At 34.9% G+C, this 26,213-nt stretch overlaps 1 protein-coding gene across 3 annotated transcripts in view; it reads left to right on the top strand.

Annotated features, from left to right (window-relative positions):
- Positions 1-25,970, top strand: part of INPP5D (inositol polyphosphate-5-phosphatase D) — an 83,339-nt gene extending 57,369 nt beyond the window's left edge. For all 3 annotated transcript variants that reach the window (XM_039347107.1, XM_039347108.1, XM_039347109.1), the window contains 15 exons: positions 347-443; positions 5,781-5,919; positions 7,193-7,301; positions 7,771-7,859; positions 8,027-8,108; positions 8,995-9,084; positions 9,207-9,320; positions 10,981-11,063; positions 13,013-13,100; positions 15,485-15,634; positions 18,662-18,758; positions 19,999-20,115; positions 21,874-22,125; positions 22,362-22,926; positions 24,184-25,970. In XM_039347107.1, the coding sequence (XP_039203041.1) occupies positions 347-443; positions 5,781-5,919; positions 7,193-7,301; positions 7,771-7,859; positions 8,027-8,108; positions 8,995-9,084; positions 9,207-9,320; positions 10,981-11,063; positions 13,013-13,100; positions 15,485-15,634; positions 18,662-18,758; positions 19,999-20,115; positions 21,874-22,125; positions 22,362-22,926; positions 24,184-24,186 (2,075 nt within the window). In that variant the 3' untranslated portion in view covers positions 24,187-25,970. The remainder of the gene's footprint in view (positions 1-346; positions 444-5,780; positions 5,920-7,192; positions 7,302-7,770; positions 7,860-8,026; positions 8,109-8,994; positions 9,085-9,206; positions 9,321-10,980; positions 11,064-13,012; positions 13,101-15,484; positions 15,635-18,661; positions 18,759-19,998; positions 20,116-21,873; positions 22,126-22,361; positions 22,927-24,183) is intronic.
- Positions 25,971-26,213: the final 243 nt, after the last annotated feature.

The raw sequence follows: 26,213 nt of genomic DNA on the forward strand, positions 1-26,213 counted from the left end.
TATAAATATGATGGGAATCCAGGGATGCTTAGTATCTTTGCAGGTATATGTATCTTTATATTACAGTTTACTTTCAGAAATAACTTTGCAGGAACTATGTATTCAATTAAAATTAACATTATAAAGGATTCTTGGTCTGTTTTCAAAACACTAATAGATTAATGGAGTTTTGTTGAGTGGTAAAGAGAAATTCAATTTTTGCTTTTTAAAAAGTTTTGAGAAAACCTTCAGGAGGTTTCTGTTCCTCGGTTCTGCATCCTCAAAAAATGTTCTAGCTTAAATAGCAAGAGGAAGAATTTATTTTTAAAACTGTTCTGTTTCTTCTTTCGTTTTCTTTTTCTAACAGGCAACAAAGGAGCTGTGGGGGTGTCATTCATGTTTAATGGAACTTCCTTTGGGTTTGTGAATAGCCATTTGACTTCAGGAAGTGAGAAGAAACAGAGGTACATTATTATTGCCTACCTAAGGGCCATCTGAAGCACCAGTTAGTTGCAACTACAGAATTTCCACTGAGTGCAAATGGATAATCAGATTCAAAAAGCTATTAAGTGTGAAGTTTATCACTATGAAGACCAGGGCACTGGACCCTCCTCTTTACTCCCGGTGATGAATTGCTGAAGCCATTTTTCAGAAAAGATACTAGAATATTAATCTCTAGGCATGAGAAATATAGAATCTTTCAGATGTTGCCTTAACCAATATGATCAGTGGTATAGATATGCTGAGAATCAGACTCCCAGAATCCAGATCTAATCCATCATTGTGTTTTCCCAGTGGCTACTAATATCCTTTACTCAGAACAGTAGGATTTAGACCAGCATGCTATGGATCCCACTACAAAAAGTAGTAGATGGGGATGTAATACCTTTCATGAAAATCTAACATCGTTAATGATTAGATTATCTGCAGCCAAATGTTTAATATCTTCCTCCATCTGTCACAATTAGTCAAAGCTTTGGAGGCAGTCATCAAAAACCTATAAAAACTGATAATTAATTGTAATTTTATATCAGTTTTATAGTGGTGGCTGCCTCCACCCTATCATTGGTTGTGCATCTCCGCTACAGGTGATGCTGAGAAACAGTTCTCTTCTATTTTGTTTTTTACTTCTCAGCACCTAGTATTTTTTGAAATAGTAATTTGGCATACTGAACAATGTTCAGTTTTTAAATAAATATCCTTATAATGTCAAGCCTCTCAGAGCCACTTAGGTGAGATGGGCAGTGTAGAAACATGATAAATAAAATAGCACAATCTTTGCATTAGAAAGCTCAGGGAGATTCCAAGGTTGCAGATTTATTAAAATGTCTTTGGGGGAAAATACCATCTAAGGGGAATATAGCAAAACTAAGTTGATGAAATCTGAGCATGATGGGTTATTAGAGGCATCTCAGCTGTGATGTTAGATGTCGTTGCTATGTGACTGACACATCCTTCACCCATCACATACAAGGTTCATAGGATAGGCAACTATAAATTTCACAACTAGGCAACAAAGGTTATTTCTCCAAGAACACAGCACTGAAGATATTACCTCAAGGGTTAAAAAAAAAGTCTGCAAATGAAAACCGTGGTCAGAAAACTCCTAGAATCCAATATCTAAACCTACATTTATTTTCTACAGTTGCAAGACTGAATATGTTTAATATACTTTAATATACTTACTAAGATCACTGTGTTAAGGTGTAATCTAATACATGAGTTGATAGACGATATGCTGCATAAATTGCCTTGGCCCTATTGCCACCAATCTTTATTCTGCCTCAGTAATGAGGCAATTTTAATGTGCGACAAATAATGTGGGATCATGCTACATAAAAGCACATAATTATGTCAGATTTCTTGATTTGGACCCAAATGTGTTGCTTTGGCTTAGGCTGTGCTGATCAAAGCCTGGCATTTGTAAAGAAACATATCTGAAGCAGACTTTAGGAGATGCTGCATTACATTATACCACCATGCTGCTATTTTCTTCCCAAAACAGAACTTTATTCAAATAGTACCCTCGGAAAGAAATAACAGTTTAGAACAACTTTTACCAAAAGCAGTAAAAAGGTGCAAAGACACAAACATATGGAGGAGGAAAATCACTTCCAGGCACTGTGCTCATCAGGACGTGAGCGCAGTGTAATTGTTTTTCCTCTTCCTTTTTTTTTCTTGAAGAGCACTTTCCAAGATATGTTTTTAATATAATACAAAATTAGAACATGTGCTACATATGTAGATTCAAGAAGCCACCTTTAAATATGGAACATACAGAAGGCATTGCAACGGGTTTCTTATTCTTATCCATAGAGACAGTGATTTTTTATTATTATTATTTATTAAATTTGTTTGCTGCTCATCTCACTAAGAAGTGATTCTAGGCAGTTTATAATGTTAACAAGAATAAAATAATATAAAAGATGTATATGACAAGAGTTAAACGCTATAAAAATACACTTCTTTTCTTAACTTCGCTGAATTCAGTAACTGTTCAACAGCCATAGTCAAAATAAAGATGTAAATAAAGCTCTCAAATGTTGGCTAATATAGGCAATCTGTATGCAGTCCATTATGCTGTCTTTTTCAGGACTAAGAAAGTCAGTATGTTACTAAGCATTCCCAGAAAAAACATAGATCATTGAAATTATAGAGTCTCTTCATCAAAGAAAATGCTAGATCATTAAGTGGTGATTGTTTTGCTTTGTTTGTGTTTCCTTTTGCTAAAGGTCAACAGGAAACATTTCTCTTCTAGGACCATTGTATGTCTCAATCATTTAGATTTGTATGTTACATCTATAACTCTTTGGCTCTGTGGAATTGGAACTAGAATTAGATCTAGAATTTCAGCTCATGTGCCTATATAAAGCAAAGCAGATAAGCTGTGTTAAATCACCATACGTTCCCTCCTTTCTATGGCCCAGTTTCAACTTCCTTTCACACTTCCACATTCCCATGGCAACACAAACTGCAGGTCCTTCCTTCTGTCCACTTGGCATGTTCATTGCTTAAAGGGTGGCCTGCATTAGGGGCTGGTTCTGTCTTAAAAGGAAGAAACGAAATTTATCCTCGAACTTGTTTTAGCATAGCTACTCTGATGACCGAAAGTAACTGTCTACTGTTCCTTTTCACAGAGAATGAAATAACATGATGTTTTATTACTTGTTCACACAAGGAATGATCTACAGTCAGAATTTTCTATTCCAAATTTTACTGATTCAACTACTTAGAGATTTGGAAGTATAGAAGAATAGTTAACAAATGGATAACAATTCTTTTTGTGTTCAAATGTGGAGGTCTTCTAGACAAAAGAGCCATTTTGGTAGTTGAGCAGGATACGTCTCCTGTTCATCACATGATACTGACAAATGGATCAGAGGGTTTCTCTCTTTCTTGTAAAAAGAAAAATTTACAAACTTTTTAAGAAACCACAGAAGAAAAAATAGAAAAATATTATAAAAGGAAGAAAAAAAGATATTTAAAGAAGTGACTTCCACCCTTTGCAGCAATTAGAAATATAGTGTCCGTAAATCCTAATAAGAAAAGTTCCAGTTCCATCTGAATGTTAATTTTTAAAACTCTGTGCATCATCATATGTATTTGTGTCCAGTATCTTTTTGCTTTTTTATAAGTCTACGGGTATGATAAAATGTCCCTTCATGTTTTTCACATCGCCAACAGCGATTATAAATATCTTTATACAACTTAGACATTTTCTGCTGTGTCCTATATCAATGGAACATCATTATAAAAAAATTTTCTTTTAAATGGTAAGACAATATGAATTATTGTCTTTTTAAGCAAATCTCCCATTGATCCATTTCAATATTATAACAAACATTTTGCCCATTTTACCATACATTACTTGCTCTTTCTCTATTTGAAATCATGTTCTGAGAGTTCTCAATTGGTGTATATTTTTTAACAACTGACTTTTTGTCAAAATGCTTTTGAGAATGTATTATTTTATTGCAAAACAGTGATCAAATTTTCACAAACACATAGAAAATTGGAGAGGGGAAATTCTAGCAATTTAATATCTTGTGTATATATCTGTGACATATTTGTATTGGGACAGACTTGACTTGAAAGAACTGGGGAGCGGGTAGCAAGAGAAGAATTCAGTTATTGGAGAGTTTGAAATTACAGGTAGTCCTCTATTTAGTGACTGTTACAATGGTAGTTACAACTGCACTGAAAAAAATGACATGACCGTTTTTCACACGACTGTTGCAGCATCCCTGTGGTCACTTGATCAAAATCTGGATGCTTGGCAATTGGCTCATATTTATGACAGTTGCAGTGTCCTGGGGTCTTGTGATCACCTTTTGCCACCTTCTGATAAACAAAGTCAATGGGGAAGCCAGATTTACTTAACAACCATTACACTAACTCAGGGGTGTCAAACTGCCGGCTCACATGCTGGACATGTCATCCGGAAGTCACACCCACCCCATTGTTGGCAATGGCAAAACCATCCCGATACATTGCGCAACATCACATGATGTCGCGAGTTTGACATGTCTGCACTAACTTAACAACTGCAGTGATTCATTTAACAACTGTGGCAAGAAAAGTCATAAAATGGGGCAAAATTCACTTAACAAATGTCTCACTTAATAATATAAATCTTGGCTCTATTGTGGTCCTAAGTTGAGGACTACCTATGTATCAAGCATCAAGATTGGCTAAATCTGTCTATAAGCACTAATTGGGTATTCAGTTCTTTGAGTTCTATGCTCCCAAACTCCAGATATGTCTGTATTTACAGTGGCTTCCACAGTAATCCACAATGATATCAAAATAACATGTAGTGACATTAAACACATACCACCTTTATGTACTTCCATCCTGACATCTGATTCAAATACATAAGAAGTGGCATTTGCATGATGACATTGTGATACACGTTTCATAATTTTCCCCGCTTTCTCTCCAGCAGTTGATTAAGAAGGGATAGGAGACGGAAAAGCTGATCATTTGGAAGTCCCTATAGTTTCTAATTAGGCTGAGTTGCAAGGAGTTTTTTTTCATATTATACCTGGAGGAAGAAAGGAAAATTAGCAATAACACAGTAATTTCAGTACATTGAATAAAGATAGAGTATTTCAGATGTTTATTGAATTGTGGAAACGATGACATACACAGTTATATCAGCACAATGACGTTTAGATTACTTTAGAAGACAGCTGGAACAATTAATGATGAATTTAAGCTGCCTCTATGGTGGTTTGGGGATGATTGCTTCATGAGGACATAGCTGGGTGTCTTTATGCCATAGATAGCTGGTGTGAAGATGAATCCTATGATTAATTTCACTGTATTACATCTCACTAGTCCATTGATCTGCATTGTGGTTCATAGGGGAAATGATGGCTATTAAAAACTAACAAATTAGCACCTTTTTTGCAGAAAGATGGCAGTTTCCTCTATTGAAAATTGTACATTGAATAATGCTGAGTTCAGTTAGCACAGAAATGCTAAATGCTATCTCAATTAAAAGCAGCCTTTTCCTTAGCAGGCTTTCCTATACATGATGCTCTCCAGATGTGTTGGACAACAATCCTACCATACGATTATAGATATAGGGCAGGGGTAGGCAACCTTGGCTCTTTTATGACTCGTGGACTTCAACTCAGAAATTCTGGGAGTTGAAGTCACGAGTCATAAAAGAGCCAAGGTTGCCTACGCCTGATATAGGAGGGAACCAGTTTAGAGAAAATTGCTTGGTAGTGGTAGTGGTGGCAAGGATCAACACAATTTAATGTATATTGAGTAAACTTTTCTTATTTTATCAGACGAAATCAGAACTACATGAGTATTCTTCGCTTTATGTCCTTGGGAGTCAAGAATTTGAATCCATTTAACATCACTCATCGTTTTACTCATTTCTTCTGGCTGGGAGATCTGAATTACCGCTTAGAGTTATCTCCAATGGTGGGCAGTTTCTTTTATTAAAAAAGACTATTGAATTAAAAAACCCTAATAAAATACAGAATATTAAAAAAATGTTAGAAAAATAAAGAAGAAAGAAAAATAAGAATTAAAAGTGTAAAAAGAAAAGAAAAAATATATTACCGTATGTAAATAATGAGACCTCGTGATTTCATGTTCTACGTTTTCAAATGTAAAAACAGGGAAAATTTCCTTAGTGCAAAAATCCAGATGTTATCCAGCCTCTGTTTGAGCATATTCAAGAAAGAAGTGTATATTACCTTCCGACATGGCGTTCACTTCAAATGATATAATGTATAGATACATACAGGGACAGTATCCTTATCAGTTCAAAAGAGGAGATTGTCCCCAAGCTGCTGCTGCTGCTGTTGTTATTATTAATAATATTAGACTGTGCATGCTGCCCAATTCCTAGTGACTTGGATGGTTTACAATCTATTAAACACATTTAAAAACAAGGAAACAACAAAAGCAAAAAGAATGAAAATGATAGATATTACATAAATAGATAGAAACAATGAAAAAAGGAAGACCTTTAATCACCCCTTACCCAAGGTGAATTGAAAACAGAAGAGCGCAAATGTTGACTATAGCCACAACTGTGCAATTTAGTCATTCCATAGACAAAAAAAGCCTCAATACATCTTCCTTTGCTGGGATTTTGAGTGGTTAATATAAACAGGACAGATTGTTCAGAAGGAAAATCACTAAAAATGTTATTTGTTATTCATGTCAGTGAGGATTTGTATTGTGTTGCTGTTTCCATTAATGAAATGGCCATCCCTGCCCCCAAATCATGGAGAATTTCTGAACATCAGAACTTCCCAGGTATTTCCCCTTGGTGTACAGTAGAGTTTACTCTGATTTAGCAATGGCGTGGGACTCTGTCCTATAAATCATATGTCTTCTGGTTTTAGTTATAAGCAGATACAGAGGACTTCAGTAGAAATCAGAGCTACAATGCTTTGAAATAGAGTTTTGTTTTGTTATTTGAAAAAATAAACCTTTCCTTTCATTCTGCCCTAATGTCTTCTTAACAATAAATTGGTTTAGTGCTTTCAAAGGAAAGAAATAATGGTATTAAATAGCACTAAAACATTTTCAGAATTCAAGTGTTAAGAGTTAATCATATATAAAATTTTGTTTGGACTCCGAACATACTTTGTACTTAATTATATATAATTGAGCATTTATTAAACAAAACATGTAAGAAATATGGGTTAATTGTTAATTATAACACTTCCCCTCTTCTCAGGAAGCAGAAAATATCATTCAGAAAATCAGACAGCAGCAGTATACAGAATTGCTTAATTTTGACCAGCTCCTCATTGAAAAGAAGGATCAGAAGGTGTTTCTGCAGCTAGGTAAGATTGTTACTAGGTTCACTCATTAAACCTAGAGTCAAATATCCTGAAAAATTAGCTGATAAGAGAGAGATAATTGAAGAATTAATTGATCCATTATTGTCAGAGTAATTACTTGATATAAAAATGCCATCGTGTGATGTAACTTACCACATATATCTGACTGATTTATGATTGATATTAAGCCATAGTTTCCCTTCTGAACCAAATTAGATGAATCATTACAGAAATGTAAATTGAATTATGCTTTATGTGATATATGAACTCAACCTTTCTGTCTCTCTCGTTCTCTCTCCTACCCCATGCAATGGCATAAAGAAAATGGTTCCATATGGTTAGAGACTGCATACAAATAACCAAACATGTGCTAAAAACTGCTATAGGAGACGATTAGAATGATCTGCATGAGGTTGCTGTACTGATTTTTGATCCTGAGTTAAAACAATAATCAGCCATCTGTCTGTTTCAGAGGAGGAAGAAATAACATTTGCCCCAACCTATCGCTTTGAAAGAAACACCCGGGAGAATTATATCTACACCAAGCAGAAAGCCACAGGGGTATGCCATAACTTCTAGCATACTGTAGCATTTCAGTTGATAATTGTTGCCAGCACCATTTTCTCTTTTGATAAGACATTGCAGTGAAGAAAATAAAATCAATGGCTTTTTGGCAACCTCCTGGCAGATTGATGTGTTCTTGATATTGAATCATCTTTTGTTTGCAGATGAAGTACAATTTGCCATCCTGGTGTGATCGAGTACTCTGGAAATCATATCCCTTGGTGCATGTGGTGTGCCAGTCTTATGGTGGGTAGATAACAGATTGAAAATAGCAGCAAAGCTGGCTCAAGCGGAAATGATTCAGAGCAGAATCTGTAGAATTGCCTTTCATTGCCAAGTTCTCAACAAGAGACATACTATTTTTGAGAAATGCTTTCTCCTTAAATTAAGATATGTGGGGAAACAGAATGGACTGAATAATTGTGAGAGAAATACACCTTGCATGCTTTCTTCCCCCACCAAAACTAAGCCAATCAGTTGTAGCAATTATTTCTAGGATATTCTGTTTTCCTCAGTTAAAATTGTGAAGTAGCTGAGGTCCGATGTCAAATGAAATTACATTCAAAGCACAGTTAAGTGTGTTTGTGTGTGTGTGTGTGTGTTTGTGTGTGTGTGTAATTATTTCTTTGGGAATTTTGGTTCCTTGTCAGATCTGAAATTAGGAAGTTTATAGGTTATTTCTCATCAGCTCTTCATAACACATTAATATATATATAAGGTTGCAATTAAAACAGTAGAACTATAACATATATAAAATTTAAAAAATAGTACAAAGAGGACAAATTAATTTAACATTTTAATATTTTAGTACTGAAAGAACAAAAAAAGACAACTTTAGGAAGATAATGCCAAAGAGCATATGCTGTACCTTTGACGCTTTACAGCAAGTAGGAGAATTCTAGGAAGGACAATACATGGGAGGATTCGTATTATTATTTTTCAGGTAACCTAGTCCCAGTGGCTAAGGGACATGCCATGGGAGTTGTGTGCTGACTATTGAGTTCTTTCTGCTTTCTTTCACTTGAAAATAAAAGCTTTGTTCTCTTAAGCATCAATTAGGCCAATATTAGCATATTCTTTCCTCCTTTAGAAAGTTAAGAACAGAGACCCTTAACTGTCTTTCCTATCATAGGATGCACAACTGACATTATGACAAGCGATCATAGTCCTGTTTTTGCTACATTTGAAGTTGCTGTCACATCTCAGTTTGTTTCTAAGAATGGTGAGCAATTTTTTTTTCCTTTCTAAGTAAAGATGCGAATCTTTACACCATTGTTCCAATGTCTTTAACAATTTTGCAGAATGCTGTTATTGCCAACCTTAACATATGCCCTCTTTTCCCAGATGCTAAGTACACAGACTCTCTGGGACAGATTGAATTTCTCCATTGCAGTGCTGTCCTCAAGACAAAGTCAAAGACTAAATTCTACATTGAATTTTACTCCAGCTGCCTAGAAAGTAAATGCTGTTCTTCATGTGGTTGTTATGTTATTTATAAATCGCTTGGAAAGATTAATGCGAGAAATAAGGCTGTTCTAGATGATATCCCATTCACTGTTTTACAGAATATTTATATTAAGTATGAAATAATAAGCTACTTAAAAGCTTCTCAGTGTATCATGTTTATATTATCATTTGAAAGGCAAGAATCTTTGTTGCAGAAAATTTCTGGTCTTCATTATTGTTTTTTAAACAATATATCCTTATTTGCTTTCACCTGAAATTCTGTAAAAATGCTTTTATTTTTTACAAGCACTTTTATATTTTCAGACCCAAATGCTAAAATATTTTTCCCAAAAGGATATTAGAATACAACTTTGCTTATAATACAGATCGGGCGATGTAAGATTTGATATAAACGTCTGAACCTGTGATGTACGAGCATACACACATATACACAGAGAGAGGGGGGGAGAGGGGGAGAGAGAGGATGCAATCCTATACAGTTTCTATTCAAATAAGTTATCATTCATGTTGAACTTCTCCCAAGGACAAGGTACAAACCTCAGCTATATATGATATAAATGCATAAAGTTGACCCTAGTCACAGGTCCCTAGCTTTTGAGTGTATTTGTCACCTATTTTATCGTACTTTTCTTCCATATTACCTAAACCTTCTAAAAGGCCTTTTCCTATTCATATACTGACCAAACCTTTGTGTCCACCAGTTTTTACATTAGATCTTCAGATTAGCATGTCCTAGAACATCTGCAGAACTGTTGTTGAGAGTAACATACAAGAAGCCAAGTGTACTGGCCTGAGCTTTGAGAAAAAAAATGATTCATTTTAAATGGTTACTATTTCATATTTGTTCATAAATAATATCACATATATTCTACAGTGGCTATAAAATCACTGTTTATAAGTAACTTTTATGTCTTTGAAATCCAAATTAAAGGACTGAAGCTTAATGTTATACGTTAGCAGCCTAAAAGTAATTGTGATTTTGCAAGATCAAGAATTAATATGTACACACAAGAATCTGCAGTGATTCCATAAATATAAATTTGTCCTTAAGATTATATTTCTGGATTCCTAATTCGGAGCTTTTGTGTATGAAACAATATATATCCCGAATGGGTTATTTTTGTTGTGCTTTGTCAAAGGGCCAAACTGCATTGGAGGGTGAGGGGATGTATATCTCTGTTATCCTGTTTCCATTATTTATATTTCATATAGTTCCGTTAACCACGTTCCACACAAAAAAGGCTGTACAGAGATTTGCATATATTTCTATGGAAACCATGTGTTAAGAATCTTAAATTAGAATTTCAACTATGCTATTTTGAGTGGCGTAGGAAGACTTGTCATATTTTCCTTCTCTTCTTGTCCATGCAAGTACTGAGCTTCTTAATGATTTTCTTAACTAGAATAAAATATTAAGGAGACAACTAATATGTTCATGTGCAAATACAATTTGTAAGCACTCATTTAGAATTATAAACTGAAAGTCAGAAGTGTTTTCCATTCTGCTGTCCAGAAACAGGAATAATTATCAGTTTCCCTTTGCTGCCAAGTTTTGTTATTACATTGTTGTTTTTTTTAGTTTTGCAAATGTCTGTGTTATTGCTTGTGCTTTTTCAGCTGGCATCTTATTTCTTTTCTAACACTTTTACAGGCTTTGTAAAGAGCCAAGAGGGAGAAAATGAGGAAGGAAACGAAGGGGAACTGGTGGTAAAGTTTGTTGAAGCCCTTCCTAAGGTTGGTTGATAGGTTTTGTTTGAATGTAGCTTACATAATAATTGGTTAATTCATATACAAATAATGATGTAATGGATTTTATTCCCATCTCAGACCAGTATCAGATTCATTGTAGTCCTTCAGATAGTCTTTAATAAAAGAGAAAATATATACAGGTTACATAAACATATAAAATCAATATAAAATATAACAGTATTCTCTTATTATAAGGAAAGAGTGCTGATTTTCTTCTTCATATCCTTTCTGCTCCTCCATGAGACAGCACTAAACTCAGCAACCTATCAAACAGAATTTTTGCTATTTGTCATGTAATTTTAAAGTCTTAATCTGCAAGTAATCAGCCAGCATAAACATTATCTGGAGCATCTTGAAATGTTTACATCATAATGAGAGGCCAATCTGGGTTATGGATTTCTGTACATAAACATGTGAGCCAAGGTTTCTACTTTATCCACACTACATAGTCAGACTCTTTTAATAAGAACTTTCTCTCACTTGCCATCCAACGAACATACCATGACAATTTTTTCTGTCACATAGTCAGCTTTTTAAAAAATGATTTCTGGTCGTCCCCACACCTCTGTCCCATTCCCAGCCCACCTTAAAGTCATTCTGACTTTTCTGATGAGTTTCCCTTCTTATCCTGATACCAAAATGGCACAATTTTTGCCATTCACTAATCAAATAATTGCTGGTGTAGATATGGATTGAGATCTGTTCAGCTCCCACTGGCAATGTTAGGCCCTATAGCTATCGTACATTACTCTCCGGAGTCATTTTGCCTTGGGCTGAAGATGAAGCCAGATGCTTGGCTTCTGCAGAAGCATTTGCCCTTCAGTACTTGAACAGGGTTTTTCATAATGACTGTCAGATGGTACTTCTTTGAAGAACACTTCATTTTTTGAGCACAGGCTTACCAGCTACACAGAAAATGAATTTAAACTGGGAGAGAGAGCTGAGTTCAGCATACTGCTGTTTTCATGACTGTTTGTGCACTATATCATGGTCCTTTTAGTGATGAGGGAGCATCATTTTGCACATTCCATTCTGTCTTTGACCGCATGCTAATGTCATACCATGACAATAATGATTGTTATAGCATTTAGACCAATCACAATTGCATGTTTCAGATAAGTCAGCTTTCCCAGTTTGAACTTCTTTAAATACTTTAGACCAGAATTACTATCCCTTGGGACTGTATCTGAAGGGCATCTGTTTGGAAAGAAGTAAAATAGAGTACAGAAAGCTTTTTTTTTTTTTTTTTTTTTTTTTGGAGTCTTGCTTCAAATCCTCAGACTAAATGAACACATGGGTAATTAAAATGCTTAGAAGAACATGTTGAATTGAAATTCAAGCCGGTATCTTTCCAGTTAAGCACTGCCAAGCAAATCTAGGAACTCTGGTTAACTTCCTTTGTATTATATTCTAGATTCCAACATTAAAATTTGGAAGAAGCCTGATAAGTTTCTTCTCCTTTGGTTCAACAAGATGTTTTGAGCGATGGATACCCATTTCCATCTCAGGCTCTTTTAACTGTGACATGAACTAAGACTGCACGCTATACCCTACACTTCTAAATTCCCAGCATTCAGTAATTCTTTTATTTTAGGCAAACTATATAAAGTAAGTGCAACTGACTAAATTTGGAGATTTATACCCCTGCACGTATAGGATCCAAGATTAGTTGTCAAATATGTATATCCTTCTGCCAATATAATTTATGACTCACTAACAGAAAATAAGACAAAAAACCAAGAGCAAAGGTGCATATTTTGCACATATTTGACCAAGAAAAAAATCTCTTGAAATCCAGAATTTACCTTAATTTATGTACAATGCATTTAAGATAGCAACGTAAGTGTAGAAACTTTATACCGTACTGCTTACTGATATCAGATTTCATAAATATATTTCTCTAGTTTTACTGAATTCTTGAGTTTTCTTTGCAGCTAACTCCAATTATTTCAGATCCAGAATATCTGTTAGACCAACACATTTTGATTTGCATTAAATCTTCAGACAGTGATGAATCCTATGGTAAGATTTAAACAAATTTACGCTAAGTTTTCACAAATCAATCATTGTGACTTGTTCAAGTTGGTGAGAGCATTAAAGAGAAAGTTGATTTCTAAGATTACTTTTTTCTTTTTTGCTCAGAAATATATTATAGTAGTTTCTATAAATAAAATACAATCTTACATACAGAAGGATAGAAATTTATTATATTTGCACAGCATACATAATTTTTGGAAATTTATCATCCCCAAAATGAACAGTTTCTGAATGGAAATATATTCTTTGGGAATTAATATCTCTCATGGTTTGTGGCTAAATTACAGATTACATTAAATACTCTATGTCATTGCAGATTATTGTTTATAATAATATTTATTTACAATAAACATATAATTATACAGTAATATAAGGAGAAACAATACCAGTGTGGGGAGCATAAACCTCTTGCACAGCGGTTTGTAAAATTATTGTTAAAAAGAAAACAAATCTCATCATAGTTTCTGCTTAAAATCCTGCATAAGAAATATGATAGATACTTTGTAAAAGCAGGTAACTGATGTTGGGGAGGTAGGAAACATTTAAATCTCCCCATACCTGTGTATTTGTCTTAGTTAGGGTCGATCCTTTCTATACCTTATATAACTCTAAACTGAAATTAGAATAACACTCTACACCACATACTTAAACTTTTGAAGTTGACATTCATTATAATTTGTTGCTTCTTTTGTCTGGAGAGAACAAGCAGTATTTGAACCTCTAATATTTACAGTAGCTTTTCCAACTAGCCACTCTCTGGATGTATTGGGAGTGCAATTTCTAAAATTGCTGGCCTGGTCAGTAAGGGAATTGTAGTCCAATCTGACCTGGAGGACAGCTAGTTCCCAAAATTGTTTAAAACCTGACCAGCTAGTATATTCTAAATTTAATGTATTTGACCACGTTCCGGTGAGAAATTGTTTTGTATGATGTCTACTAAAAGTAATGGAAGAATGTGAAAAGTCCTTCTAAGGACATACCTATATTTTCTGCTTGGCCAACAGCAAATATTGGTCACTCACACTTCCTGAATATAAGAGCAGACAATATTCTCCTCACATTCCCAGACAGCTGCATATGCACCCTATGTTTTATAATTTGCACTCAAAACTGCTATTTTCTAGCTAAGCTGCTTTTATATGCTTTGCAACAGATGGTCTCCAATACTTCATTCTTTTCTAGTCCAGTTCCAGCTCCTATTAGCTGTAGTGCTTAGCTTATCACATCAGATCCCAGCAACCAGTTGTTGCCCCCGGCAGCCATTTGATCTTGGGATGCCAATTTATCATGTTTTCTGCTAAAGAACAGTTGCTGGTTTTTTAAAAATTTATTTGTAGAGTCAAAGGTGATAATCATTTACATACATTCAGCATACATCCTTTCTATTTCTCCCTTGCCCTTTTTCCCATTCTCTGCCCACAAAATTGCAAAACTTCCTTTCCTTGTCTCTATTTTTTTAAATATTTTTAAATTGAGTGGTAGAAACATTGTTTTAAAATTAAGCCTGAATGGGCAGTTCTTACTAGAAAGTTTCCATAGATTTTCAGAAGAATTGGGAAGAAAGAACAACCTGTTCCCCATTGGTTTGATTACTGCATTATCAAAACAACAATGGTAAAAAGACAGGACCTGATATAACAGTCCACAGAGGAACCAGCTCACAAGACTTCCCTTACTTGGAAAGGGACATGAACCAGAAGAATGATCATTAGGGTCATGTGGTGACCATAATCTAATCCGAACATTTAAATCATTCAATCAGAATAGAACTGGAAGGGATCTTAGAGATTTTCTAGTCCAACCCTCTACTCAAGCAGGAGACCCTATACCATTTCAGACAGGTGGCTGTCCAGTCTTTTCTTAAAAACCTCTAGTGATGAAGCACCTACAACTTCTGAAGGCAAGCTGTTCTACTGGTTAATTGTCCTCAGGAAGTTGCTTCTCTACTCGATTAGTTTCCATCCATTGTTTCGTGTCTTGCCTTCTGGTGCTTTGGAAAATAAGTTGACCCCTTCTTCTTTGTGAAATCATTCTAAATCTCACCAATAATATATTTAGTCCCAGTCTCTATCTATCTATCTATCTATCTATCTATCTATCTATCTATCTATCTATCTATCTATTTATCTTCTAACACTGGCCAGCAAAATACCTCTGGGAATTAATCACAACCATCATTACTCCATATGCTTCTATTTGCCTTTGCATATTGTTTTGCACTCAGTGTAATTCTATGCAAGTCTACTCTCCAAGTCTTAAGGAAGAATGTATATGATTGCAGATCTATTCCTAATTGATTAGTTATGTGTGAGCAAAAAAAAAATGCCCCTTGCTATCTGATAAAAATCAAGTCCCTTACTGTACTCTAGGTGAAGGCTGCATCGCCCTTCGAAGTGGAGCTGCAGAATCCGAAGTCCCTATTCAAACTGTGTTAACACACCATGGAGAAAACACAGGGATCTTCCAAGGTCAATTCAAGCTACAAACATCCCAAGGGAAACAGAGAGAAAAATTATACGGTAAACCAGTACTCCTGTGCAGTCATATTTTTGACCAAGAAGGGAAATTGAGTCTGAAAGAGCTGTTTTTGTTTTTCTGATAGCTAAAACCAGCCAAAAATGTAACAGAGTGGGTTATAAGATTTATTTCATAAACTAGTGTTTTTCCATTCCAGACTTCCTCTATGGTGCTGGGCAACTGACCTGGGCTTGTTTGTGTAAGACATTTGCTTAGTTCAAGATATGAACTTGGCTGCACCAGAAAACTAAGCCGTCACCTGGACTTTATAGGGCAAGACTCATAAATGTTTGTGGAAGATTGTAAGGATATGGACACAGAATGTAATATGGGTCAAGGAAAAGCCATTCAATGAACTGGTGGAGAGAAATGTTTTTCTGTTAGTCATTTTAAACTTCACAAAAAATAAACTTTTTAAAATGTGGCCATGACATCAGGAATATGTTGGTAGGTCATGGTATACACATGTCCAATCTGGGCCTGATCCTATAGTTTTAAACAGTTCATGGATATCAACTTCATCAGATTTTCCAACATTTATTCCAATAGCAGGGCTTGTTTACTCAGCAGGAAATTCACCTCCTTAGAAATAATCTCTGGGTAGATGAAGTTTGTCAGAGTGGTGACATCAGAGTTGTAAAGTCATTCCATAAAGACTAACAAATAGCAAATATGGGAAAGGAAGGAATTAGAATGATTGAAAAGATCATGCCATTAAAACAAGCATTTTAGCAATAAAAACATTTCTCATTATCAAAACAACGACCTTGGATGCTTAGAAATGTTCAGAATCTAGTTTTAGCCTTCCCCTCCTGCTTCCAAACAAAGGAGAGAAAGGGAGCTCTCTGCCTGACTATCTGCAATATAAACGTGTAATATGTTTCAGTTGTGGCACTATGGACAGAAAAAACATTTAAACACTTGGCAAAATGTTAAATAAAGTTTGAATTATAAAATACTTTACATGGATATGCAGTTGAAGTTTAGATATGGGAACAGCAATATATGATGGAAATAAACCATGTATAAAAATAAATAGAATGCACAGTGAATGAGTCAACATTGAGCAGGAAGGAAGAGAAATTCTGTAATATCCCCTTGGCCTTGGTGGTTCAGTGCATAGTGGATAAATACCCAAGCAATGCTTGCTTGTGGTGAGGGGTTGGAGATATACAGTACTGGTTAAAGAAGAGAAAATATACATACTTTTAATGCAAATTATACCATGTTGTTAACTGAAATCCTTAATGATTTGTAGTGAATGTTTGTATTCCAACAGGAATAAGTATCTGAATTAATGAATCAAAGATAATAATAATAATGATGATGGTGGTGGTGGTGGTGGTGGTGGTGGTGATATGATGATGTTGTTGGAAGGGACCTTGGAGGTCATCTAGTCCAACCCCCTGCTCAAGCAAGAAACCCTATACCATTTCAAATGGCTGTACAGTCTCTTTTTAAAAACTTCCAGTGTTGGAGCATTCACAGCTTCTGGAGGCAGGTTGTTCCACTGATTAATTGTTCTAACTGTCAGGAAATTTCTCCTTATTTCTAGGTTGCTTCTCTCTTTGGTTAGTTTCCATCCGTTGCTTCTTGTCCTGCCTTCAGGTGCTTTGGAGAATAGCTTGACTCCCTCTTCTTTGTGGCAACCCCTGAGATATTGGAACACTGCTACCATATGTCAGATTAAAGTAATTGCAATTAATAGAGAATAAACAGTGCATGACTGCAAGTTGCACACACATGGCAAAAAAAGAGAGGAAATAGATGAATATTTACAGAAGATTAAGATGCTAAAGTGGAAAGTTTTTAAAACATGCAAACAGTGGTGGAAAGCTAGTGGCAGTAGATAGTATGTTGCAATGAAAGAAGTGAAAATGGCTGTGTATAAGAGTATATTTCTTTGTGAGTGGTGTGGTGACCTAGTGGTCAAGATGCTCGCCTCCCACTCAGAAGGTTGAGAATTCAATCCCAGGTAGCGGCAGATATTTCTCTCTCAGGACACAAAGAGAAAATATTTGCTGCAAACTCCATATAGGTGTCAGGAAGAGCATCCAATCCAGCCAGTAAACGCTCAATTCCATTCAGTCGCCCCAACTTTATCCAGCAGTAAAGGATTATAGGGTTGTAAAAAGGAAAAAAAAGAGCATGTTTCTTCCAACACTGTGACACAGATATTGGGTATGTTACAAAGAAACATGCAAGTATATTGAATGCAGTCAAAATATGTTGGTTGAATGTGTGTGTAATAAAACAAGATGAAATAAAAATATGAGTAGACAATAAATAAATGTGGATTGAATACAAAAGTGAAGTATCCAATATGAAAAAGCTGAGGTGGTTTTACCATGTAAGAAGAATGAATGAGAACTAAATAATGAAACAAATATTAGTAAAAGAAAAGTAAATGGATCAAGAGCAAAGAAGGATCAAGAAAGATTTGACTGAATGGAGTTGATGAGATCCTCAAAAAAAGAGATTAAATTTTAAAGAACAAAAAGGCAATACATGAATTGGTGTGCAGTTGTGGTAGAAGGAAGTATGATTTGCAAAGATAGAAAGATGTAGAAAGTATTGAGATTGGAATTGATACAAACTAGATTTAGTTAGATTTCCATTTATTTTCTTTTATCTCCTGCCTTTAATTTCATTTGCTCCCTACTTATTCTTTTTCTGCACCGTGCATGATGTTGCTTATCCAAATATAGAAGGGCCTGTGAGATACTCATGCTCCCTCTGAGGTGAACAAGAAGTTGCACAGTTGGCAGTGATTAGCTTCTGATTTCCAATTGCTTTCCTGCTTACCACTCAGGCAGCAGTTGGGCCATCTCAGTGTAGTAGTTTTATTTGGCTGAGAGTATCCCAGCTATCCTTTTCTTATTTTCATTGTACAGTTCAGCCATACTAGTCACCTTGGACCTTAAATTAAATGTATACTTTATGAATACTTTAGGTTATTCAATAATAATTATAACATTATAAAGGTATAAAGAAGCACTTATATTTCATTTGGATCTGTTTGCCTTCAGATTTTGTGAAAATTGAACGAGATGAAACAGCTGGACAAAAATCAATCAGAGGCTTGAGCTGTATAGACCATGCAAAAGAATGGGAACAAATCAACAAGTAGGTTGAAAGCAACTAATTGTCTATATGCAAACATGATTGATATGTTGACTAGTGGTGTCACACTACACCTATATTGACTACAGGCTATAGTTGCACTATAGACTGCACTTATCAGTCTTTCTCCAATCATAACATTGGTTTTCTTTGGAAAAAATATGACATTTTTCATTGTATTTTTATTATCTGCCAGGTAAAAATTCATGGAATCAACTTTCCTAGTTCTTTACTTGCCTATATTGTACTACATTGATAGCATATTCCACTACAGGTTACATCTATAGTGCAAAAAAAGGCAAGTTAAAAACTAGGAAAGTTATCAGGAAACCTAAGGTTATGATTGGAGATAAAGTGAGATACTAATATTTGGGAAAATTATACCAAAATAATATTTTAATACATTTTAATGTGATCCATGGCTTACCAATAATCTAGGACCATTTTGATTGTTGGAATAGACGGTACAATACTGATTTTTTTCCTGTTGATCCTAGAACACTAATCATCTTTAATCATAGTGTTTTTGTAACTGCTATATCCCACATCTCTGTGACCTCAATTCAGCAATTTCAACGTTCCTCTTCCCAGTTTTTAGCAGTTGTTTGTCTCACAGCTGTCAACAGGAACAGTAGTATTTCTTTACATAATATTTTTTCATTCTCACCTCATTTAATACTAATTATAAGACAGAGCATAATTTTTTGTTCTGTAATTATGATGTATTCCTTAAAGACATAGTACTACAGATATCTATTGACTTTACATTCTCACCAGATATTATAGAACCTGTGAGATTCTCTGAAACATATGGGCTGATCTCTTTGTAAATATAGTTTATAGTCATAGCATTAGCTATTAGTTTTAACATAATTCTCTCACATTTTTAATGAGAGTATTTAATTCCCAAATAGCGTCTTATTCTCCTTCTCTTTATAAATCTTTGCTATGTTTAGTGTACCACTAAATCCAGTTTTCAAGAACAGTGTTTGCATGATGGTTTTAAATGTTGGAAAAGACTGGAGTTGTCCATGTTTAGATTCACTCCCATCTAGGAAGTGTGTTTGTGTGTGTGTGTGTGTGTGTGTGTGTGTGTACATACACATATTTGAGGCCATCCTCATAAGTTGTCAAGGTTGTAAGACTTCTAATTGTTTCACTATTCACTGATGTTAAAAAATGTGATATGAAAATATTCTTTCAGAAGATTTCAAAATTCTGTAACTTGTATTTTCTCTGAAAGGGCTACTATTTCCAGCAGGAGACCCACTCATTTGGTAGCCAAAGAAGCAGCTGCCATTGCTCGGTTTCGTGGAACTGGAGTATCTCTTGATGAACCTTGCAGAGATGATATTGGGCGGTAAGCACAGAACTTCACCTTTGAGGAAGCCTCATGGTCCATTTATACTTGTGTAGCTTCTTCTCATATGATACGATTCTTCATTTTTGTTATTTTTGTTATTAAAAGGAGATGTACATGAAATGAAGTCATTTTGTTTTTGTCTCAACAAGTACATTTTCGAGGACAGTCCCCAGAATGTCATCAAGTACAAATAGCTGGTAAAGATTTTCAGCCAGGAAAAAGTGCATATCCCTAGTGTATATTCCAATAAACATCTTTAGGCACAATATAATACAACTGGCCAGAGAAGCACCATAAAGCTAAAAAAAGGTGAAAGAAGCTGCTGACAATGATTCTTCATTATTTCTCACTTTCATAAGATTTGAAGGAGTTTAAATCAAGAAGAGTGTTCCACTTGGAATAGTGCTCCTTCTTTAACTAGAAATTGCTGTTTCTCTACTTCCTTCTTTAAGTTGGTCGCCAGTGAAAATGATGTTTCGGTCTACACTGAAAAGGATAATGTTCCTTATCAAAATAACAATTTCACCAACAATTATAGGTGGTACCTGCCTGCCTAACTGCCTGCCCATCCGCCCATCCATCTATCATCTATCTCATTTAACATTCCATTAAAACCACGATAAAACAATAACTAAAAGATTGCCCAATGACTCACAGCTAAATTCCAAATGTCCCTTTAGAAGATAAGGTATTCAGTGTCTTCCTGGATGCTAAAAATGAAGGAGGCCAAATGCGGGCCTATTTTCTGGTTCAAAGCCCTTTTACAGAGGTAACACCCTAAGCAGATTTTTTCCTAGACTCAGATTAGGAAGTCTCTAAAGATTCAGCCCCACTTCACATGTAGCTTTATAGCCAATGACCACCACTTTTATTCACTAGCAGTCTATCTTCTACTTTCTATGACAATTCTAGCTTCCATATTGTCTTCAAAGGAAGACATGTGTAGACCATTTTGCAATAGTCCAACTATGTGGTGATAAGAAATTAGTTGCTATTTCCAGATATTAAGACTGCAACTTGTACACCAGCCAAAGCTAGGCAGGAGCTGCAAGTGCAGGAGGATCATTTAATTATAGGTATGCTCCTCCTACTGTTACAGTTACTGTAAGTGATATTTTGAAAAGCCTTGATGTTTATAAGCAAACATCATTTCCATCTTGCTGGATTACAGAACCCAAACTAGGTTTCATATAGATGTAAAAGGTATGGGGGACACAAATGATCTGTGTGGTTTCTACAAATGACCCTTACACTGGAGCAACCATGGGCTTGATCACCTTTTTATAACTGACTGGAAACACCACCAAAGGTAGAGCAGAACCACTGCAGAGTTGTGCCTCCAACAAAATACCACAGTAGGTATTTTGTTGGAGGTTTCCATGAAGGGTGTACTCTCCAATTCAGATTCTGATACTCTCTAATTCAGATTCTGATACTCTCCAATTCAGATTCTGATACTCTCTAATTCAGATTCTGATACTCATCTGCTTTTGTGACATTGATCTTCTGTCCCATGTCTGGGCCTGAGAACTTAATCAAAGGGATCTGATAATCCTGTTCTAGAATTCTTGTGTTGAGGCCCACAGTGATGACCTTAGAGAAACTGCCTGTAAAACATATTTTAAGCCTAGGAAATGAAGAAAGCATTAAAAAGAAGCACAAATTTACTTTGCCTTAACTCCTCCAAATTTCTCCAGAATAACTATATGGTCTAACATAATTATTCATTTCTCTCACTCTTAATTTTTTCCTCAGGAACACAGTGCCCTCAGAGATCAATAATGCTAGCTACTTAAGGATGACTGTTGCCTCTCAACCATTCACTGCAACAACCCAGTTTAAGCAAATCCCTTCACCAGATCAACAACCTACCCTTTGGAATTATGATCCACAGCCAAAAGATAATATTCCACTATTGGGATTAGAATCTCCTACTACACCTTCCACTCTGTCTCCTGGATCTCCAAGACCTACTGCTCCTTTTGCAACTAACCGAAAAGATCAACTGTAAGTTTTATACCACTTTGGTCTAAATTTCCCATATTTTGCTTGTTCTTTAGCAGACCGTTCAAAAGATCACATTATTTCTAGACTTCAGGCAACAGGACTATATAACAGGACAACTATAGAACAATAATTAATAGAGAAATTAATTAATTAGCATAACATTTTCAAAACATTCCCAAACTTTGTATAATAGTTTCATAACCTTCCTTTTTCTCTTAATTTACTAACTTCGGCAGGTACAGTGAAGTGAGGAAAAGCTTGGTAGAACCATTGCTGCAAGAGGAAGCATATTCAAAACCAGAGATGATTGATAATCCACTGTATGACTTCACAAAATCCAAGGACAAGCTTCTATTTAAGAGAGAACAGGAATTGTTTAAGGGCTCCCGGAAAGAACTCCCAACTATTCCTGATCAAAACTTTCCTTTCACCAAGCCACAAGAGACCGATGGCAACAAACCTTGCAAGCCACAATTCTCCCCACCTTTCCTTGTCTCCACACACAGGTTTCGTTCTTATACCTGTTCTAATCAATCTGAGGAAAACAATACAGTGAAGGAAAAGATTCAAAACAAGCAGAAACCCTGTTCCAATTTAGATTCTTCTCTGTCAACTTTCAAGAATCCCATTAAATTAACAAGGTCTGAAATAGGGCAGAATAAACCACCTCTTCCATCTAAAAGCCAGGTAGTACTTGATATGCAGCATGTCAAGGGCCGAGATTATCGAGAAAGCTCAGAACTTCCATCTCAAAGGAAACACCAAAATGAGGATGGGACTATTGGCAGAGCAGCTGTTCCGGTAAGTTTAATATGGTACATAGCATGTATATTTTTAAACAGGAAATAGTTCTTCAGAATTTCAGAAATGGGCTAGGTCCTTTCTCAGCCCAGTCTGGAAATGCCAATGATTAAATATGTATGCTTTTGCATAGGTAGGTATGTGGTGACTGAGTAACCAAGTCTATTTCAGTTTTGCTATATATTTATAATTATATATGATTTTTATATGAAATGGAAGATAGATTAAAGAATACATAGATAGTACCATAGATTTCTCTGGAATCATACAACTATTCCAATAATAATTGAATGAATCTTCAATCTTGAATCCAATCAAGGAAAAAGTTGGCAGAAATATTTGAGGAGATATTTGAAACAGTAGGAGAAGTAAGGCAAATTACCATGGGATATTTTTGTTTCTTTTTGTAAACTGAGCAAATAGTACTCAGTTTTCTGCTGGTCAGCATTTGACCCATTTCATTAAATCTTGCAAACTAATATGCTAAACCAGGTGATCATAACAACACTTCATAATTTTTAAATATCTCTGAGATAAATGGAGCTACTACTGTCTTTTGTAATGTAGACCGTGAGTGTACTTTAAACAAATCAAGAGACAACTACTGTAAGCAGTCTTTGTTAATTGTGTATCATCTGAAAGTGTTTGCGCCCTTTATTTATTTCTTTTACAAGATCTATAGGCTGTACATCACAAGTGTCCTATGATTCCCACTTATTCATGCAGAGTAAAGCAAAGCAAAGCAAAATGCAATCAACAAAACCAAACCATAGAATTACAATGTAAGGTCTTGGGCATAGCTGCAACCCACCACATCCACCCACTCCTCCTTTCAAATCATATCAATTGGTAGAAGAACAAAAATGTCATTCAGCCTCCCAGGGCTTGTGAGAATAGTCTTTATAGATAAAACACAAAGAGGGGAGAGGCCAGATTCCAGAGGGGTGTTGTTCCCAAGGAGAAATGGCCACAACAGAACATTCAACTACTTAAAGGTATTTTCCCTAAAATAATAAAGAGAACCACGTTGCATACTAGACATCAAAGGAGATATATTTGATGCTATAGTTTTGTTCACTGTGAGATGCATACATTGGCACATACAAGATGAGATATTTGTTTTGACACACTATATTTGGAGAGACTGGCTTGACCTGTCTGAGATCAGAAGCTAAATGTGTCTTGCCTGTTCCTGAGCAAAGTAGCTTTTCATTGATTATTCTTTCATAAGGATGGATGTTATTTTTGTCTTTCTAGTGAAAGGAAGCTTCACTGATGAAAAACCCAGATGAATCCTGAAAAGAAACAGCATGAACATTTCTCAGAAAACATCTTAATATTCTTTGACTTGGTACGTAAGCCATGTAGTTGAATGTTTAAACAAAAATAAATATTTCTGTCTGTCTCTCTCTTAGTACACATTATGAAACATAAGGTAAAATCAATTTAGACCAAAATTGATTTTAAAAGACTGAGATGAACAAGTGCTATAAAGCTTAAAACTTTGTCAATTATTTCAAGGGCAAGAAAATTGTGAATAATTATTGGAATTGAAAATGATATGGGTTGGATACATTTGAAAAGTACACTGCACATGGAAGGTATTACTATATTACAGATTAAGACAAAATGTATATTTAGTTTCCTAAATATTTTTATCTGGTGGTTTACTGAGGGAGAATAAAAACCAAAAGTGTATAATTTTTGAGCATGCACAAAGTGCTAACTTGGTTCTTTAAGAGAACAGAGGATGCATTTTCAGCAACTATAAAATTTCTTTTGGATCATAAATCTATCAATAATAATTGCCTAATATATATATATTGGGTTAGTAATAAGGATTAATTTTGTGGGTACAATTGTAGGTCAAATTAAAATAATCACTATAACTACCGGTAAGCAGTCTAGCAGTTTTTATTCAGCTCTTATATATACAAAAAAGGTGTTGTGGTTTGCTTTGTATAGTATACACACAGTATTCAATTTATACTGACTTCATTGTAATATCACATTGGCAATTACTTGATTCAAAATATAATAAAAACTATCTCTCTTATCCTGGTTTATAAGCAGCTAGACATATTTGGGCCTAATTACAATTAGATTTTGATGGTGAGTCTCATGAATATTTTATTCTTTAAAAATAGGTTTCCATTCTGTTGGAAAATGTGGTAGAATCTGGAATAGTTTCTAAATTAATTGCTTGGTAATGTTTATTTTAAGGAATTTCAATAACTACACATAGTAGAATTATTTTTGTCTCATACAAAATCAGGTCATGGAATATCAGTGCATGCAAGTCTTAAACACGAGGTTAAAATTAATTCATGAGTTTATTCCAAGTATTTTAGCCTCCTCAATAATGTATTGAAAAAATGGATTGTATCTCTGTTGGCAACGTAATGCATTTAGCTGTGGCAAGTTCTGGTTTCCTTTTGGAGTAATAATATGTATTAGTAGATGGGTGGGTAAATATTTCCAAGTTTAAAATAGTTTCAAGTTAAAGATGTCAGTATTAGTTTGAATTATATTTAAAAATCGTGAAACCTGACCATTTTTGAGAAACATAGGTTATATCAAATATGAGGAATAGCCCAGAGATTTATATAGAGGGACAGGAAAAGTCCTATTATCCAGATATCAAAAATTGGATTCAAGAAATGTATCACATTTTTAAAGATTGTTTTTATACTAATTAAAACACAATGTGTTTCCCTGTTACAGATTTCCTAATATTTTGCAAAAGTAGACACATTTTCATGTGTAATTTGATATATTGCTATTAAATGAATATGTCATCTGTTTAGGTGATTTATATCAAATTAGTATGTTCTTTTTTTCTTTTAGTTTAGTATTATAACTTAATAATTAACTGTTGGATGTGTGTACATTAATGTCTTCCTCTTAATTTGTTTTGTATATATTTTAAACGGCAACAATATAATTAAAATTATTTCTTATTGGCCACAATGCTTATTACTTTTTATTTTTGTATCCATCTGAGACTTTATGTAAAAAGCTTTGCAATAAAATTATGCAGTGTATCATGTCTTTGATTTTCTGTACTCATTGCTAATTTAGAAATGCAGTCATTCTTATCCAAAAGAAGCAAATTATTATGATTGGCCGCTGCAGATTGTTTAAGGTTATTAAATAACGTGTTGACATCGTCATCTCTGATTGCTACTGTTCAATAGATTTACATGAACTAAGATCCATTTGCCTTCTGCTGTCTGTCATGTTTCCCTGATTCCAAGAAATTTGAAGGAGACATTTATGCTGCTGAA

This window comes from Crotalus tigris, unplaced genomic scaffold (genome assembly GCF_016545835.1).
Source record: "Crotalus tigris isolate CLP2741 ecotype Arizona unplaced genomic scaffold, ASM1654583v1 scf7180000018053.2689490, whole genome shotgun sequence".
Taxonomy (NCBI): Eukaryota; Metazoa; Chordata; class Lepidosauria; order Squamata; family Viperidae; genus Crotalus; species Crotalus tigris.